The sequence below is a fragment of the Lactuca virosa genome, chromosome 8 (genome assembly GCF_052849685.1).
Source record: "Lactuca virosa cultivar CGN04683 chromosome 8, Lactuca_virosa_CGN04683_v6, whole genome shotgun sequence".
NCBI lineage: Eukaryota > Viridiplantae > Streptophyta > Magnoliopsida > Asterales > Asteraceae > Lactuca > Lactuca virosa.
In genome coordinates this window covers 38,431,502-38,448,372 of record NC_136433.1, presented here as the reverse complement: position 1 = coordinate 38,448,372, position 16,871 = coordinate 38,431,502, and the positions used below count along the sequence as shown (strand labels likewise).

Sequence of the window (16,871 nt, the reverse complement as noted above, 5' to 3'; positions counted from 1 at the left end):
TGACAATCTTCTTTCATACCTACTCCCAAAGTATGAGCGACTGTGGAACGTTCGAATAATCTTATTATTCAGGAAGTCAAAACATGCATAGTGAAACACAAGAATAATACTAATCTTATATGGCCCCAAACTTTTGAGTATAAATAAAACACTTTTATTTAATCACCATATTGATTACTCATTATTTGTTGTTTCGGGTAATCAACTTCTTACTTCAATTATAACGACAATTGTCTCATGCTCTTAGCATGCACACTATGTTTACCTCTGGCCCTTACTTTGTGAAATTGAATAACATTTTCAATCACACTCATTTCATAATTCTCAATCCTTACCACAAGTGTAAGAATACCAAATTCTTGCCACTTATAGAATATGTTAGATTCTAACACTTTATGCAACGGTCCTTTCGTAATGTCACGGCACAAAAGTCACCAAGACTCGGCCAATGAAATTACAAAATTCTCTATTGGAGATTGTTACAAGACAATTCCATAGACATGAAGTCTCACATTCAAAGTACATTCCTTTGAACATCCTTATTGCATAAAAGTTTTTCTAGACATACAGATTCTTAACGTCCAACTCCCATTATTGAAACATTTCTATATTTTCCATATGACAACTCATTTTAAATAGAATCTTATGTATTCATAATAATGTCAATATGGTCCATCCATTACTATACTTCCAACTGTTCACAAGTGACCAATCCTTGGCGAACCTTAGATTATCCTTGACAGTTGTTTAACTAATTCAGTCAAATCCGATTCTAGTCCTCTTTCCCTCTTAATGCCTAGGCATTTGGAAAATTTTAGAATGGTCCAATATTACAACATATGCAATCGATCCTATACCCGAAGTGTATGGGATACGATTCATAATGAGAAACGTGATGCTTTACCAGTTTCTTGCTATAATATTATCATAATATTTCTATTTGACGTGTTCTCAAAATTCGAACTATGAAGAGGGATGCCGTAATCATAATCGAACTTTGAGAATGCAATTAATAAATATATCCTTGACTAAATTCAATTAAAATTTCTCGATCTAAGCTTTTAGATTGGCAACGAAGTATAACATTCTCTCCCTTAATTATAGCAAAACAACTTTTCAACCATTGCAACTTTGCAAAGTGAAACCTTTTGTTTTTCTATAATTAATATTGCCAACTTGCAATACTTAAAATAATAATAATCATGCTCCCACTAACATGATGATTATATCCATTTCAGCATAACATTTATACTACCACTAGCTTTGACATGTATTCAGAAAACAGTTGGACTTTTAAAAGACAATACTAATTGACTTCCAAAGTTCATATTTCCAATACGATGTGCTTCGATAAGCCTTTATCTAAGCTTCTCAAATTCACACACCTTTCCTTAGATAGCTCACATGTGTGTCTAAAATAATTCGGAACTTATATTACTAAGTCCTAAATGTTCAGACTGACTGTCAAGTCTCACAATTCGAACTATGAAGAGGGATGTCGTAATCATAATCGAATTTGAGAGTGCAATTTACATAATCGCTATCTCCTTAAAATCTCTCTTAGTGAAAGCGTTTCGTCACAATCATTTTCATGAAGGAGAGAAACCTTATGACACTTAGATTTTATGGTGCATGTGTTCCTATCCATGCAAATTTGTCATAAGCATAATCGTAAGATAATGTTTGTGACAAATTTAAACTCTTATGGACAGAACTTGTTCATTCTTAATTTCTTACCATCAAGGGTCCCACCATTGTTTCCAAGTTATTTAGCAGCTCACCTACGCCAGTCAATGTACTTTCATTGATCAAGGTGTTTGCCCTTATGCATTCAATCGAGAACTCGTAGAACTCATATGCATAATCACTCAACTGGATTGGCACAGGAATAAAATTTTGTCAACACGATAGATTACAATCCTCAAGTCGTGTGCTAGTGTTTAATAGGTTTACTTCTTGATTTGTTCTTGAAACTTTTCAAGATCTTTAGACTCCCACTGACCTCTTGACATATAAGATTTTCTTATCAAGAAACATTTCTTGACAAAACAAATATTCAAGAGTCAGTATGTGTCTATGTCAAGACAAAACTACGTGCAATTTGGTTCTAGTTGGTCTTTGTCTTATTCAAGACATCACAACTTACCAAAATGTGCTAGTGTAAGAACATTCCTACTTAAGATTATGTCCCTCAATTCACAATCTTGGAGTATGACTCTAAGACTTGATATATTGGAACGAAGTACGATACATCTTATTGACTTAACCATTTCTACAATTCACCATTCCTCTTCTTAGCCAAAACTAGTGCACTAAGGTATCCTTAGAGGATGAATTGTAATATGGTTCCTACAATAACCAAGACGATCATAAAATATGATACAAAAGTACTCTCCCTTCTTCTTAGATTGGAGAAACTTTTATCTTTCTGCCTAATTGATTCTTCTTATTCGTTCTGCCATTCATTGAAACTTTTCAATGATTCAGAATTACACTTAATCTTGTAAGCATAATCACGTTTACTAGACTTTTAGTAAATCATGACAAATAAACTTATCGTTCTTTGTAGTAGACTTGACCAGTGCACAACATTGTGTACCAGATCTCCCAGTCCTTCACTTGACTCACATACTTATGTGAACAAGGAATTACTCTCAATTTCCCAAATGCGAAGGTTCTCATTCATCACACAATACCAGTTGCATGATTCCAAGTTTTAGTCCAATTGAAATTGGGTGATGAGAAACTTTCCTCATTTGGTAAATTTCTTACCACTACTAGAAAAACAGCCTTTTACGACGCGCAAGTAATGACACACACTGATAGAGGACGCGCATTTGTGCTTGCCCTAAAAATTAATGTCAGTTTTCCAAAATTTGAAGGATAGAGGGCATGCATTTTTGCGCGCCCTAAAATTAGTGTCCAACAAAAAAAATTAAAAACACGGAGGGCACCTATCATAAAAAGCGTGTCGTGTAAATGTGTAGTTTTATATTTTTTAGAAAGGCGCGTTCTCCGTTGTTTTAATAATCTATGGTGGGAAATGAAATCCCAAAAAATTAAAGAGCCCTTCTCCTTCTAAAATCCTCAAAAAAAAACCCTAATAATCCTTTTGAAGCAGCCCTCTCTCTCTCTCTCTCTCTCTCTGGAAAACCCTAATCACCCTTCTGGTTTTCTGAACCAGGTTCATCCGCTCATGCCTCCGCTCCTATCGGACCACCACAGTCCCCCACCGGATCGCTAAAACAATAGCCACCGATGCACCATTTCACTACCTTTCACTCTCTAAATGTGCGACTACTCAATGTAATGGCCTTCTAGGGTTCGTTATCCCGCTCCCTTAATGTCTGCGATCGACAATGGAGATGATGGCCACCAATACTACTCCATTACTCACATGTCGATCTGTCTCCATACACATACCATCACAACGCACAATCGTTTCAAAATACCCTAGCTAAACAACAAAATACCATTCCTCTATTCTCATTCCATGCTTGTGAACAACAAAAGGCTGAAGCAACGAAAACCTTGTAACTTTGTCTTAATTTTTTCATGGTGGTTGACAAGGTTTTCCTTGTGTATCAGTTATCACTATCGTCGCCGTCATCTGACCTTCACTTGGTTCTAACGAAAAGGAAAAAATCGAGGTTTGTGTATTTGTAAACCCGATATAGAGATTTTTTGGTCCGATTTTTAGGGATTACCATATCACTCATCTCTCCTCTACGCCACCGTCGCCGACCTACGCTCCGCCCGTCAACGATGCCCATCTGATCCTGCTCCTTCTTGGTTCAGTCCCAAAAGGTACATTCTTTATGTTTCTTCTCTGTTCGTATTTTCACTTCTTGATCAACTGAGAAGAATACAAATCAAAGTAAATTTATTGAACACTGGGAATGTTTCTTCTATGTTTCTTCTCTGTTCGTATTTTCACTTTTTTTGATATTTTACTTTTGTATAAACCTAATATTCTTTTGATTTCTGAAATATATTGATTTGTGCAGGGGAAACGAGGCTTATAAGAGTGGAGATTTATCAGAAGCCGAAGTATGTTATTCAAAGGGTATTAGTTCAATACAACATACAGAGACACCTGGAGATTTATCAGAAGCCGAAGTATGGCTCTTGGAAGAATGAGGGAAGGTCTAAACGACTGTAGAATGGCTTCTGCATTAGATCCCAATTTCAGGAAGGTCAACTTAAGATCTGCAAAGTAAGATTTCTACTGTCAGTTACTTATGAGATAGGAAAAATCATAATCTAATTATCTTTTTACATCCTGTTTTCAACCTAAAGAAAATTCAATTTAAAGATCCAACAAGACTGAAAAATAACGAATTGAATCACTCATTTTCCATTTCTATACAGACTTGTCTTTTTCAAATTTGATTTTTTCATCTGTTTATATTCAATTTGATTATCGTTTCTGGGTTTTGTTCTATTCGAAACTTACATCTAATTATCGATTCAGTTTTGGTTGGTTTTCACCCACATAACTTTCGTCTTTCAATAACATTTGAAGAACTTAACAGATATACAATTTTAAACAGTATCTAACCATTAATCACCCAATTCCTGATTTGAAATCTAATCCTAATCTTTCTGCAGTCTTGTATATATTTTGAATTCAAACTAACTATCACATCTTAGATTATTATCCTCACAGAATGGAATCCTTACCAGAAGCTATAGTCCAATACATTTTATTAAACATGAACAATGCTAAAGATGTGGCATCTTGTAACTGTGTCTCCAGAAAGTTTAAAGACTCCATGCCTTACATTAAAAGCCTTTACTTCCCTCGTAGCATCTTTGACAACTTAAAAGACGGTCATACCCCTGACTGCATTATCTTAGAGATTGTCTCATCAAATTTTCAACTTGAAGAGCTTGTAGTTTACTGCCCATTCACCAGCACAGGGCTGACCTCATGGCTCTCACTTGTGGGACCCACCCTAAAGAATCTTGAACTCCGTCTGGATAATCTTGCTGATCAAAACACAGACAGTATGTCTAAACTTGAATGCATTCAATTTGCTAAAAATCTGGAGTCATTAAGACTTTGGGGTGTACTAATGGTTCGTGCTCCAAAATGGGATGTGTTTCAAAAAATGAAGAATCTTGAAATTGTTGGAGCAAAATTGGAGGATTCAGCTTTGACTGAGGCTTTGACAGCAACTCCTAATTTGAAAAATCTTGTGCTTCTTGGTTGTGAGGGTTTTAGGACTGTTTGGATTGAGCTTCTTCAACTTGAGCACTGTAAACTTGATTTTTATGGATCAGGTAGCTGCTCACTTACACTTTCAGCTCCAAAGATTGAATATCTTGAGGTTCAAGGGTGTAGTTGGATTAGAGTTCGTGACACCAATTGCTTGAAGAATCTCCCCATTTCAAACAATGCGGGTAATTTTAAGATCATCTTTAAGCCTTTTTCTTGTTACCTTATAATTTCAAGATCATATTTTTTATGACAATATCAAAATTTGTGTTTGTGGGTGTTATTTATTGGTTGCGGGGAGGGTTTATATGGTGGATTTTGGTAATAAGCTCATGGAACTTGAATCTTTATGCATAAGAGGTGTTCAATGGTGTTGGGATGCAATAAACAAAATTCTTCAACTTGCAAGTGAAGTAAAACATCTGTATATGAAAGTTGAATTCACTGGAGATTTCGAAGCTCTTCTCCCCTTTCCAGAAATTGACTTTGTTGACTTTTTCAAAAGTCATCCAAAGCTCAAAACATTCGACATCCATGGTGCAATGTTTGCTGCTCTATGCCAAAAGAACAGTCTAAAGAATGTGAGTTTCTTGAACAGAAAACGCATGAGTCAGCAACCAATGCATTGGGAACTATCACCGATGCTTTGTCAATAATCTCCTATTCAGAGAAACTACTGATTTGCCCCTACTTATTACAGAGCTGGGGAAGCATAAAGAGGTGGTTCAACTGTGTGAGCAAACCCTAGATACATCGGGTACTCAAAATTCAACCAATTTTTTCACTACTTTCCCTTTACTTTTGAGTTTTAACCGATTATATGATATTTATAAATCAGGGAGGGGAACTTCAGTGGTGAAGATATTGTTAGGGTTACCACCATGAACAAGCATGGGAAGCATGATTTGGATATTCCAGTCATTGTCAACCCAAGAAATGACTCTCCATTTATTAATGTCCCTGAGTTCATCATGTTGGAGAATGTGACAAAAGATGAAGGTTTCTTGATCTTTGATAGACAACGAAATAATTTTAACTTCTCTATTGGGGATCCAGATCATATTCACTTTCCAGGTATATTACAGTTTACAAGGAATAACAACGTATTTTTATGTATTTGCTTATTGTAAAAACATTTTACTTTTATTTCTTTCTATTACATTTTACAACACTGCACTTTTCATTTATTTTTTCTTATTAAGAGATTGTACTTTGATAAATCTACCAGGTTATAGCCATTTTTTTTCTTATTGCAGGAAATAAGAGTCACTTCCGTGTGATGTTTTCTGTGGAAGTTAGTTCTGGATATTTCTATGCAAACCTGCCAGTTGAGCTTACACGTTGGTGGAGTTGTTATGGAGTTCTTTCAGGCTCTCATCCAGAAACAACATTTAATTGCATGGTTTTGGGTGTTATTACTAGTTTGTGTTATTCTAGTAGTGATCACAATTCTTAGTTTATACTCTCAGCACCAAATCTATCGTCTTTCACTTACTATGGTATGGCTTGCTTTTCATTATCAGCCACAGAAAAGAAAAACAAAAAATTGTAGTTATACTTGAACACTTTGATCAAGTTGTTGGTGACTGTTTTATGGATTGTGTCAACTGTCTAATTGGTTTTGCCAACAATAAAACTTGTAGAGGTTTGTTTGTTTGTTTTTTTTATTTAATATAATCATCCACTAACTAAAAATATTGTTTAGGATATGGTGCCAGGTGGCAGCTTGAAACCGATTGATGATAATGCAGATGCAACTAGTGATATAACAGAGCATTATTGGTTCCCAATGTAGGCTGGATTGTCTGATTTGATATCTAACCCGAGACCTGAAGTTAGTAACTATGCACTAGAGGTGTTGTTTGAGTTGTTATGCAACTTTTTCAATACTTTTTACAAGGTATGTAGAAAGCTATGTTTTTTTATTTACTTTAATTTTAGGGTGACGATTTAGTTGATCAGTAGGTGAAGTTGAAGGTAGACATGAGGAACTGCTAACAGAAGCACAGTTGGCAGTTGCAGCTGAAGAAAAGTCCCTACTAAAGTTGTTTGTGCAGAGCATCTGGAAATGCGAAAGGAGATACTGACTCTTCTAAATCTTCAGAAACTGGTATAGTTGACTCATACATATATCCTTTTGTTTTTCTTCCACTGGTTAACATTGTTGAATATATATACATGTAAGAATTGTGATGTGCTTCAAAAAAATCAATAACCAAATATATGACACAAACATTAGAGTTAAAAAAATGGTACAACTGTACATGACATTCATTAAGAACTACAATGCAATCAACTTTGTTGATATAAGTTCAGACAATTATTCACCAGAGGATAACCAAGGCCTAGACTATGAAACTGTATTTTAGTGGAGGGGCAAATTAGGTATTTTGCTTAATACATTTTGTTATGAGAGAATCTTATTTGTATGATACACATTTTGTTATATTCTTTGAAAATTTTGCTAGATTGGTAGGTTTAAAAGTAGAATGTCCTAATAAGAATTAATTTTAAAAGTAGAATGAAAATGATAAGTGATTTTTTGTTGTGTTTACAGGGTTGATGAAAGCGAATAGCTCTGGAGTTAGATGAGGAAAAGAAAGCTCAAGCTGAAAGAGATAAGATGCTGCAAATGCAAGTGTTGCATTCTTCATTTCAATTGTTAGTATGAAACACAGAGTAGATTAGATGAATGCAAATTTATATATTGTAAGAAATAGAATTGTATGACATTAAATTTTATGCAATGGATTGTATTTTTGTATATGGTATTTTATTTATATTATGAGACATTAAATGCAAATTTAATTTAAAAATTAATAAATATATAAATATATTTTTTTAAACATTTAAATTTACGATACGCAAAAATGTATGTCATCTTCATTTATGACATGGCCTTTCTTGACAGGGGTTTTAATGATACGCATTGCGTGTCATAAATGTGTGTCGTAAATGCACGTCGTCTATAGACGACGCGCAAAAGCGTGTCGTCTCTCGTTATGACAGGGTCTTTCTTGACGCGCATTTGCGCGTCGTCTGAGCGTTTTACGACACGCATGCGCGTCGTAAAAGGTTGTTTTTCTAGTAGTGGACATTACCACAAATAACGTAACTAAGAGTCAAATCCATTCACAATATTGCTAATAATAGAACCATTCAAACACCAATTTTTCATAAAATCCATCGCAAGAAAACATAAATAAGATAAATCAAAATTTATTTTATTGCAGAAAAATATTGTCCTTACAACGCGATTACAAATGAAAACTATGTAAATATTATTTAGCAATCTATCCTAACTCTAAAGTAGTAGCTCAAACAATTCGATCTTTGAATCAAGCGATCAAGATCCATTTCTTCATGACCAGATTTAGCTCATTTCTTTCCTTTTAAGCTTCCTTTTTTTTCGATTCTACAAAACAGCAAATGTAATCTTATTACATCATGTATTAAGAATCCAAAAAGAACTTAATAAAGTTAGATAGTGGATTTTACCTGATGCAGAGTCATACATCTTGACTCTCTCATCTCTTAGATCTCTCAGGTAGTCAGGGCAACTTCGTAACCAATGCCCCTTCTTTTGGCAGTAGAAACATATGGACTCTCTGGAATGGCACATGGGACTATCACAGACTCAGCCTTTCTCTTGCGTAGAGAAAACTTTTCTGGACTTCCAATGTTGCCATTGCCCATAGAAGGTTGGGATATTGATTTACCAGACAAATTTGCTCGACCAGTGCGCCAAATCATCGCTGATTCAGCAGCAATAAGTAAATAAGTCAAATCAATAAGGGTCATGTCGTGGTCCATCATATAGTACTCTCTAACGAACTTACCATATGATTCGGGAAGTGAATGAAGAACCAAGTCAACAACCAACTTCCTTGAGACATCGACACCTAACATTCCCAAACTATCAATATTTAACCTTTTATCCAAGACATGAGCACATATAGACTTTCTATTTTCGTGTCTTTTGCCAATAGGGCTTGAGTGACCTTGAACTTTTCAAGTCTTCAAACATGTGGGTCAGGGAGAATTATTGGAGGAGGTTGGAGGAAATGAATCATGATTTCCATTTCCACAATACAATTGTGGAACATCATCTTCACGTGAAAACTTTTTCCAACAGATTTAGGAAGACCATAGTTGTCAGACTTTGACATCTATGAAACGGGAGAAAATTCAAGTTTAGTTGATTGAGTCCTTAATAAAACACCCGAATGAGATATTAAGGCTAGGACCCAACACAATATCCTACAAATTGGAAGAGGGATGCCGTAATCCAACTCGCAGAACATTTAAAGGTAGGTAAATGACGATTTACCAATTTCCACCATGAAAAACGAAAAGAAGGTTAAGTTTTAAATGAATTGAAACTCCAAGATCTTTTGATATTCATTGAACTTTTAAATGTCATGTTTAATCTCGATTATGCCCTTCATTTGTGACTGGGATGCCGAGGATCACAAATAAGGTGTGAATAACCCTGCGAATTTATGTGGTGCCCTCAAGGTTACAGTTACCTAATCGACGTGCCGGTTAACCACACACACTCCATCGATCTATGACAAACATCGAGTCACCCTTCGCTACCAATGCCAAACCCAACTTGGTGTGCCGGTTAACCACACACGCTCCACTAACTGTCTCGACAAGGGTACAAAGTGTAATTCCATGGAATTGCATCGATTTCACTTTTTCCTAAAGTAACTAAGATTTGGGAATTTAGTAAAACATTTAGTTACTTTAACATTGATTATACTCTTAATGAGGAGAGGGTTTGCCCTATCCTACCCGTTCGGCTAACGACCCTCCACCAATCAAGGAAGCGGTGGGTGAGAGTGGACACCCATTAAACGGCCATTTTATAGGCCATAAGCTTATACCCCCCTTATAGATCGGCTTCGTGAATGAGGCCTACTAACGGTAAGACTAGCAGTTTAAGTTATACATATATATAATATTAGACTTTTAATGTTATATATAGTATAAGGGTGTATTTTATACTTTTAAAATACTAGGTGGGTTAATTTAATAAATTATACCTTTTAATTTAATTAAACATAAACCATGTCATTATGGATTTATTAACTCTCTTTTAATTATACTTTTAATTAAATTAATAAAACCATGAGGATGTAATTTGAACTTTTTCAAAACTAGGGTTTTAGAATTTAAAATTTCAAAAGTCAAACTTTTAATCAAAAAATTTAAATTCCAAAACTTGAGGGCAAGTTTTGAAACATTTCAAAACATTTGGGTTTAGAATTTAAATATTTCAAAAATTAAACTTTTAATCAAAATTTAAATTCCAAAACTTGAGGGCAAGTATTTGAAACTTTTCAAAACATTATTAAGAACATTCTAGATCAACTTACAAATAATAACAATTAAACAATTAATTGGTGATTATCTAAATATGATCTAATTCAATTTCTTGCAAGATAATCTATCAAATAATTCAAATAAATAAAGTTTATCACATAAGGCAATGATTATCTAGTTAATTTGACAATTATCTTCTATTCTAGCAAGGATAATCAATATCAAACATAAAAAATCGAATTTTAAGAGTTAAAAACGTTTTTGGTAACTTATCCAAGCCAAATCAGCAAAAAATCCTGAAGATACCTCTGTCTGACCCTTGGACTCGCCGAGTCAGGGACTGGACTCGCCGAGTCGGCCAGACTCGCCGAGTTCATCCACCGACTCGCCGAGTCAGTTAGGCAACTAGCAAGAAAAACGATTTTCAGCCAAAGAATGATCAAATATACAACAAATTCATCAACAAACAGCCCTAGGCTCTGATACCACTGATGGGTTATGAGCACTACATCATTCCTATGGTGTATATGCAAACCCTAAAGCTTTGGATCTAGTTTTTCTAATGAACATGCAATAATCATCCAAGGCCATAAACCCTAAATCTAGCATGTGATAATCAAATAACATATGAATTAGGGTTTAGATCTTACCTTGATTGTTATGTAGCAATAACAATCTCAATTCCTTTTTGTAGTTGGATTCTGAAAGCTTAGTGTCACAAATGTCACACCTCTAATGGAGTCACAAACACCATAAGCAATAAGGATGAAGAAGGAGGAGAGAGAAGACACCAAAAACGTCTAGAAACCCTAAGGAATCAGTTTTCCCACGTTTTGGTGCCCTAGGGGTCCTTAAATATGTGAGGCTATTAGGGTTTTGAACTAGTAAACCCTAATCTGACTGCTTAGGCCCTAAGCAGCCCATGGAATCCTCCTTTAGAGGCCTTGGACGAATTCTAATGGGTTTCCCCATAGATTTCGTCCACTCCATCCTCTATGGAGTCCATTAGTCTAATATCCAACTATCACACAATTGACAGTTCTAGTCCCCTTTATTTAATTAATGTCTTTTAGCCACAAAATTAATTCTGATTAATTCTTGACTAATATTAATTAAATAATATGATTTCTCTCTTAATATATTATTCATATAATATATTAATAAATCAGAATTATTCTCTTTTTCCATAAATCATCCTATCAAGTTGCTTTGGTGAAGGCAACCCAAAAGGACCATGCTCGCAATCGGGTCAAGTACATACCAAAATAGTTATGGGCTTAGACACTAATCCAACAGTTTCATCCTTGGAACCAATCATTTATTTAAAAGTATACAACAATAATTGAGACTTCATTGTAGGATCTACCAAGATCGCAAAGTAAACATAATCACTCATCTTTGCATAGTTGCCCCAATATTTGTCATATTTGTCCTTCATGTCGGTTATCAAATGAACAAAGTTGACTTTGGTTGACCATTTTTTAAGATGTAGGTTTACATCTAAGATTTCCCGGATTAATCGATGGACTAAAGGTTTTGTTGAAGCCGAAACGTTCTCCGTTTTCGTCTTAAACTTTTCAAGGAAATCCACCATCTCTTTTATCGCCTCGAGGTCCAAACGATCAGGTACTCTTTGTAGATCCTTCTCATACGATTTTTCTATCAAAATCCAAAAATAAAAACCAATTAAACTTTCATATATAAATAAATGAAAAAAATGTTGCATTGATATGATGTCTTTCCGGGCTTGTATCTAATTCAATATTTAACCAAAATATGATTTGTAAAATTCTAAACTGAAGTATAAACAGTAAGCTACATGTTGAAAAACAAATCAAGTGATTCTGACTTCATATGAGTGAGTTATGCTATTTTAAAAACCGGGACACAATAATAAAATGTGCTGAAATAGAAAAAATGTTGCATTGATATGCTATCTTTCCAGGCTTGTATCTAATTCAATATTTAACCAAAATATGATTTGTAAAAGTCTAAACTGAAGTATAAACAGTAAGCTACATGTTGAAAAAAAATCAAGTGATTCCGACTTCATATGAGTGAGTTATGCTATTTTAAAAACCGGGACATGCTGAAACAGAAAAAATGCTGCACTGATATGCTATTTTAAAATCAAGCTACATGCTGAAACAGAAAAAATGTTGCATTGATATGCTATCTTTCCAGGCTTGTATCTAATTCAATATTTAACCAAAATATGATTTGTAAAAGTCTAAACTGAACTATAAATAGTAAGCTACATGTTGAAAAAAAAATCAAGTGATTCCGACTTCATATGAGTGAGTTATGCTATTTTAAAATCTGGGACACAATAATAAAATGTGCTGAAACAAAATAAGAAAAGTAATACCTTTGATGCCAAATTCCAAAAAAGCTTCCCATAACTCGTAGGCGGTTTTCAACAACTCGAATGTCGAGTTCCATCGGGTTGGAGAGTCGCCACACAAAAATTTCTTTGTTTCCAACCCCACATCTTTGATGGCTTTTTTAAACTTCTTAATCCTTTGTGTTGAACCTCTAATATACTTCATCGCCTTTTGTACACATTCCACATGATAGTTATGGTATTTTAACCCAACCTTCACGATAAGGTTTAGGATGTGAGCCATACACCATATGTGGAAATGTTTTCCACCGTCATAAATCGTGGGAAACATTTTAACCAAAAATTCGATTGCCGTGTCGTTACACGTGGCATTATTGACGGTCATTGACATAACATTTTTCATACCCCACCCATGTATGCATGCTAGTAACTCTCGTCCAATTTCTTCACCTTTATGTGTATCTATCTCCCTAAAATTGATGACTCTCTTGTGCATGACCCACTCGTCATCAATAAAATGGGTCGTGACAACCATGTAATTGACCTTTTTACAAGAGGATGTCCAAGTGTCGGTCGTCAAGTGTACAACGGTGTTTGCATTACTAAAATACTTGAACAATTTATTCCTCTCATCTAAGTAAAACTTGCCTACATCTCGGGAAATTTTATGTCTAGAAGGCAAGATCACCCTACCATTAAGCGCATTAGTATATTCAATAAATGCTTCATTTTCAACATACTTGAATGGTAGTTCACCAACGGTAAAAAGGCCTAGTAATGCTCGTTTGATCCTAGTGTCATCATGTTTCCATGTTTGTACACTAGTCTCACCATTTGGTTCCTTCTTAAAATTCAATTTGGCTTGCTTTTTATCATTTTTTTCTTTGTTGTCCGGGTTTAACTTGCAATTCCTCCAATGTTTGTTCAGATTAGACGTCCCGTTTCGGTCCGTATCGGCTTTAAGTATTGTATGACAATTAATACATTCCACACTTTTCCTTTCAACACCATCATCCTCTACAATCCACACCGGCTCGAACGCTACCCAACAAGGAGCGGTTCCTTTACCATTATTCTTTGTTCTATCCCGTTTGCTAGTAATTGGTTTTGGCACGCCTCCATTCCTTTTTCGTTTCTTAGGACTTGGCTTTGGCACGTCTTCTTTTCCGGATCCGTCACTAATATTAGTAATTACCTGTGGTGTCTCACCAATAAAATCATCTTCATAATCCTACATTTGGAAAATGAGTTCAAAAAATATTATATATCATCAAGCAAAATGAGTTCAAAAGAAGTTTAATTCAATTTGGATCAGTGACATTATTTTACACCATACTAAGTTCTAAGTTTTTATTTGTATATTATTAGAGTTTTCTCAAACATGAATTGAATATTGAGATTGAGCCTTTAGGAGGAAAACAATTAACAAAATCTATTATATCTTTTTACCTTATATCATAAAAAATATTTTAAATATGAAATCAATTAATAAACAATGTAAATTGTAAAGGGATATGTTATCTGTCAACCAGATATCACAAGAATTACTACAAGATAAGGCTAGAAAGGTCTAGGTATCTTGAAAATTGAAATACATCATTCCCCTAAATTGGAATGGAACCAAATGCTAAGCCACCCTTGCAGTTCACTTATAAACGGGAGAGTAAATCAGGAAAGAAACCTAAAGAATAAGTCTCAAATGGGTTGAAGGGTAATTAAGTAATTTAGTAATGGAGTTGTTTTTAGTAATTTAGTAATGCAGCAACAATCGACAAGTGCAATCATTAGCAAACTTTTGTCTATCAATCCGTTGTTTCTTAAATCAATTGGAGATTGCACTTGTTGATTAAGATATCTTAGCAAAAAAACAGTTGGTAGTTCAATTGTGTTGCATCAAAAAAGCAAGCACCAATGATTTTTATACAATAAGCAACAATAGCAACAATGAATTACTTGAGTTTCATCTTCTGTATTAACCAAATTACTTGAGTTTGGCTTCTCCATTGTTACAAAAAATCGATTTTTGTTTGTCAGGATCGGTTTTTTTTTCACAATGTCGACTATTGATCGTGATTTCCTAAGCCCCAAGCAAAACCGATCGTCCCTATTTTCCTCTGTGTGGTGATCGATTTTTTTTTAACTTGGACTTGCCGTTTTGTGTTTAGGTTAATTAAGGAATAGATTAGGATATATGATATATCGATATACAGTCAATTAGATAATATTTTAAAAATATATTTGCATGGATTCCGACTCTTACACTTCCGAGCCGGTTCCGGTTTTTTAACCGGTTTTTGTTAGAACCGAACCGGTGGTAGAACCGGAACCGGTTTTGCCATAAGTCAAGAACTGATAACCGAACCGCTCTACTAATTTATGTCCGGTTCTGGTTCTGGCGGTTCAAAAGCTCATCCCTATCTGACTAAGCCCAATTAGTCTCATACTCCTGTCTCTTAATATCCTTATCCCTAGGATATAGGCAGCTTCACCAAGGTCTTTCATAGCTAAACACTTCCCAAGCCAGGACTTAACCTCCTGCAAGGTTGGGATGTCATTTCCTATGAGTAGTATGTCATCCACATACAACACCAAAGAGCGAACTATACTCCCACTAGCCCTAACATATACACAAGACTCATCCTCACTCCTCGAAAAGCCAAACTCTTTGACTTTCTCATCGAAACAAAGATTCCATCTGCGAGGTGCTTGTTTCAATCCATAGATGGATTTCTCAAGCTTACACACCTTATTAGGGGTACTCTGTGCTGACAAAACCCTCTGGATGACTCATGTAAACATCCTCAGCCAACTTTCCATTAAGGAAAGCGGTTTTGACATCCATTTGCCATATTCATAGTCATGAAATGCATCAATGGCTAACATAACCCTAATAGACTTAATCTTTGCTACTGGTGAAAAGGTCTCATCATAATCAACTCCCATAGTTTGAGAATAGCCCTTTGCAAGCAGTCGCGCCTTATAAGTGTGTACATTACCATCTATGTCAGTCTTCTTCTTGAAGATCCATTTGCACCCGACTGTCTTTCGACCTGGTACATTGTCAACCAAGTTCCAAACTTGATTTTCATACATGGACTGTATCTCGCTGTCCATAGCCTCTTTCCATTTAGCAGCCTCAGGGCCTGCCATGGCTTGCGTCTAGCTGTTAGGTTCATCCAGACTTACTAGTGTACTATCACTGATAAGCATATCACCTTCTGCAGTAATATGGAAACCATAGTAATGCTCAGGTGCATTCCTAACTCTCGTGGAACGCCTCAGAGGTATGGGCTCCTCAGTCGGATCAACAGGAGTTTCCTCCTCAGGTTGATTACTAGGGTTTGAGGTTCCTTCACCACTTGACTCTTGAATTTCTTCAAGGTCAATTTGCCTCCCACTGTTTCCTTGACTTATGAAATCTATCTCTCACGAAAGACTCCTCTTCTAGCTACAAAGACCACATTCTCACTAGGTCTGTAGAAGAGTTAACCAAAGGATCTTTGTGGGTAGCCGATGAAAATACACCTCTCACTTCGAGGTTCGAGTTTATCATGAGATTCACGCCTCACGAATGCCTCGCAACCCCAGATCTTGATGTGGTCCAAATTGGGAACTTTCCCAGTCCACAGGGAACTTTCCCAGTCCACATCTCATGAGGTGTTTTGGCAACCTTCTTTGTAGGGACTAGATTAAGGATGTGGGTGGCAGTCTCTAAGGCATACCCCAAAATGAGATTGGTAACGAAGCTCGAATCATCTTGGAACGAACCATGTCCAACAAGGTTCGATTGCGCCTCTTAGCTACACCATTCAAATGTGGTGTCCTAGGAGGTGTCAATTGTGAGACAATCCCATATTCCTTAAGATAGTCAAGGAACTCGATACTAAGATACTCTCCTCCCCGATCGTATCGGAGCATCTTGATGTTCCTGCTCAGTTGATTCTCCACTTCTTGCTTAAAATCTTTGAACTTTTC

The 16,871-nt window shown here is 35.6% G+C and overlaps 1 protein-coding gene across 7 annotated transcripts; it reads left to right on the top strand.

Annotated features, from left to right (window-relative positions):
• Positions 1–3,070: 3,070 nt before the first annotated feature.
• Positions 3,071–7,965, top strand: LOC145134661 (F-box protein At1g10780-like). Of its 7 annotated transcripts, none has more exons than XM_079069510.1 (8): positions 3,071–3,807; positions 4,008–4,216; positions 4,670–5,406; positions 5,580–5,978; positions 6,060–6,295; positions 6,478–7,121; positions 7,187–7,331; positions 7,779–7,965. In XM_079069510.1, the coding sequence occupies exons 2-4, from the start codon at positions 4,122–4,124 to the stop codon at positions 5,606–5,608; spliced, it is 861 nt and encodes a 286-aa protein (XP_078925636.1). In that variant the 5' UTR covers positions 3,071–3,807; positions 4,008–4,121; the 3' UTR covers positions 5,609–5,978; positions 6,060–6,295; positions 6,478–7,121; positions 7,187–7,331; positions 7,779–7,965. The 7 variants fall into 7 exon arrangements, with proteins under 7 accessions (XP_078925636.1, XP_078925633.1, XP_078925635.1 ...); XM_079069507.1 differs by having other exon boundaries at positions 4,670–5,802; positions 5,922–5,978; XM_079069509.1 differs by having other exon boundaries at positions 4,670–5,978; positions 6,478–6,720; positions 6,927–7,121.
• Positions 7,966–16,871: the final 8,906 nt, after the last annotated feature.

Bases quoted from the DNA above. Each gene is read 5' to 3' on its own strand.
- LOC145134661 (XM_079069507.1), top strand. From the start codon at position 4,122: ATGGCTCTTGGAAGAATGAGGGAAGGTCTAAACGACTGTAGAATGGCT. The intron at 4,217-4,669 runs GTAAGATTTCTA...TTATCCTCACAG, and splicing joins GTCAACTTAAGATCTGCAAA to AATGGAATCCTTACCAGAAG.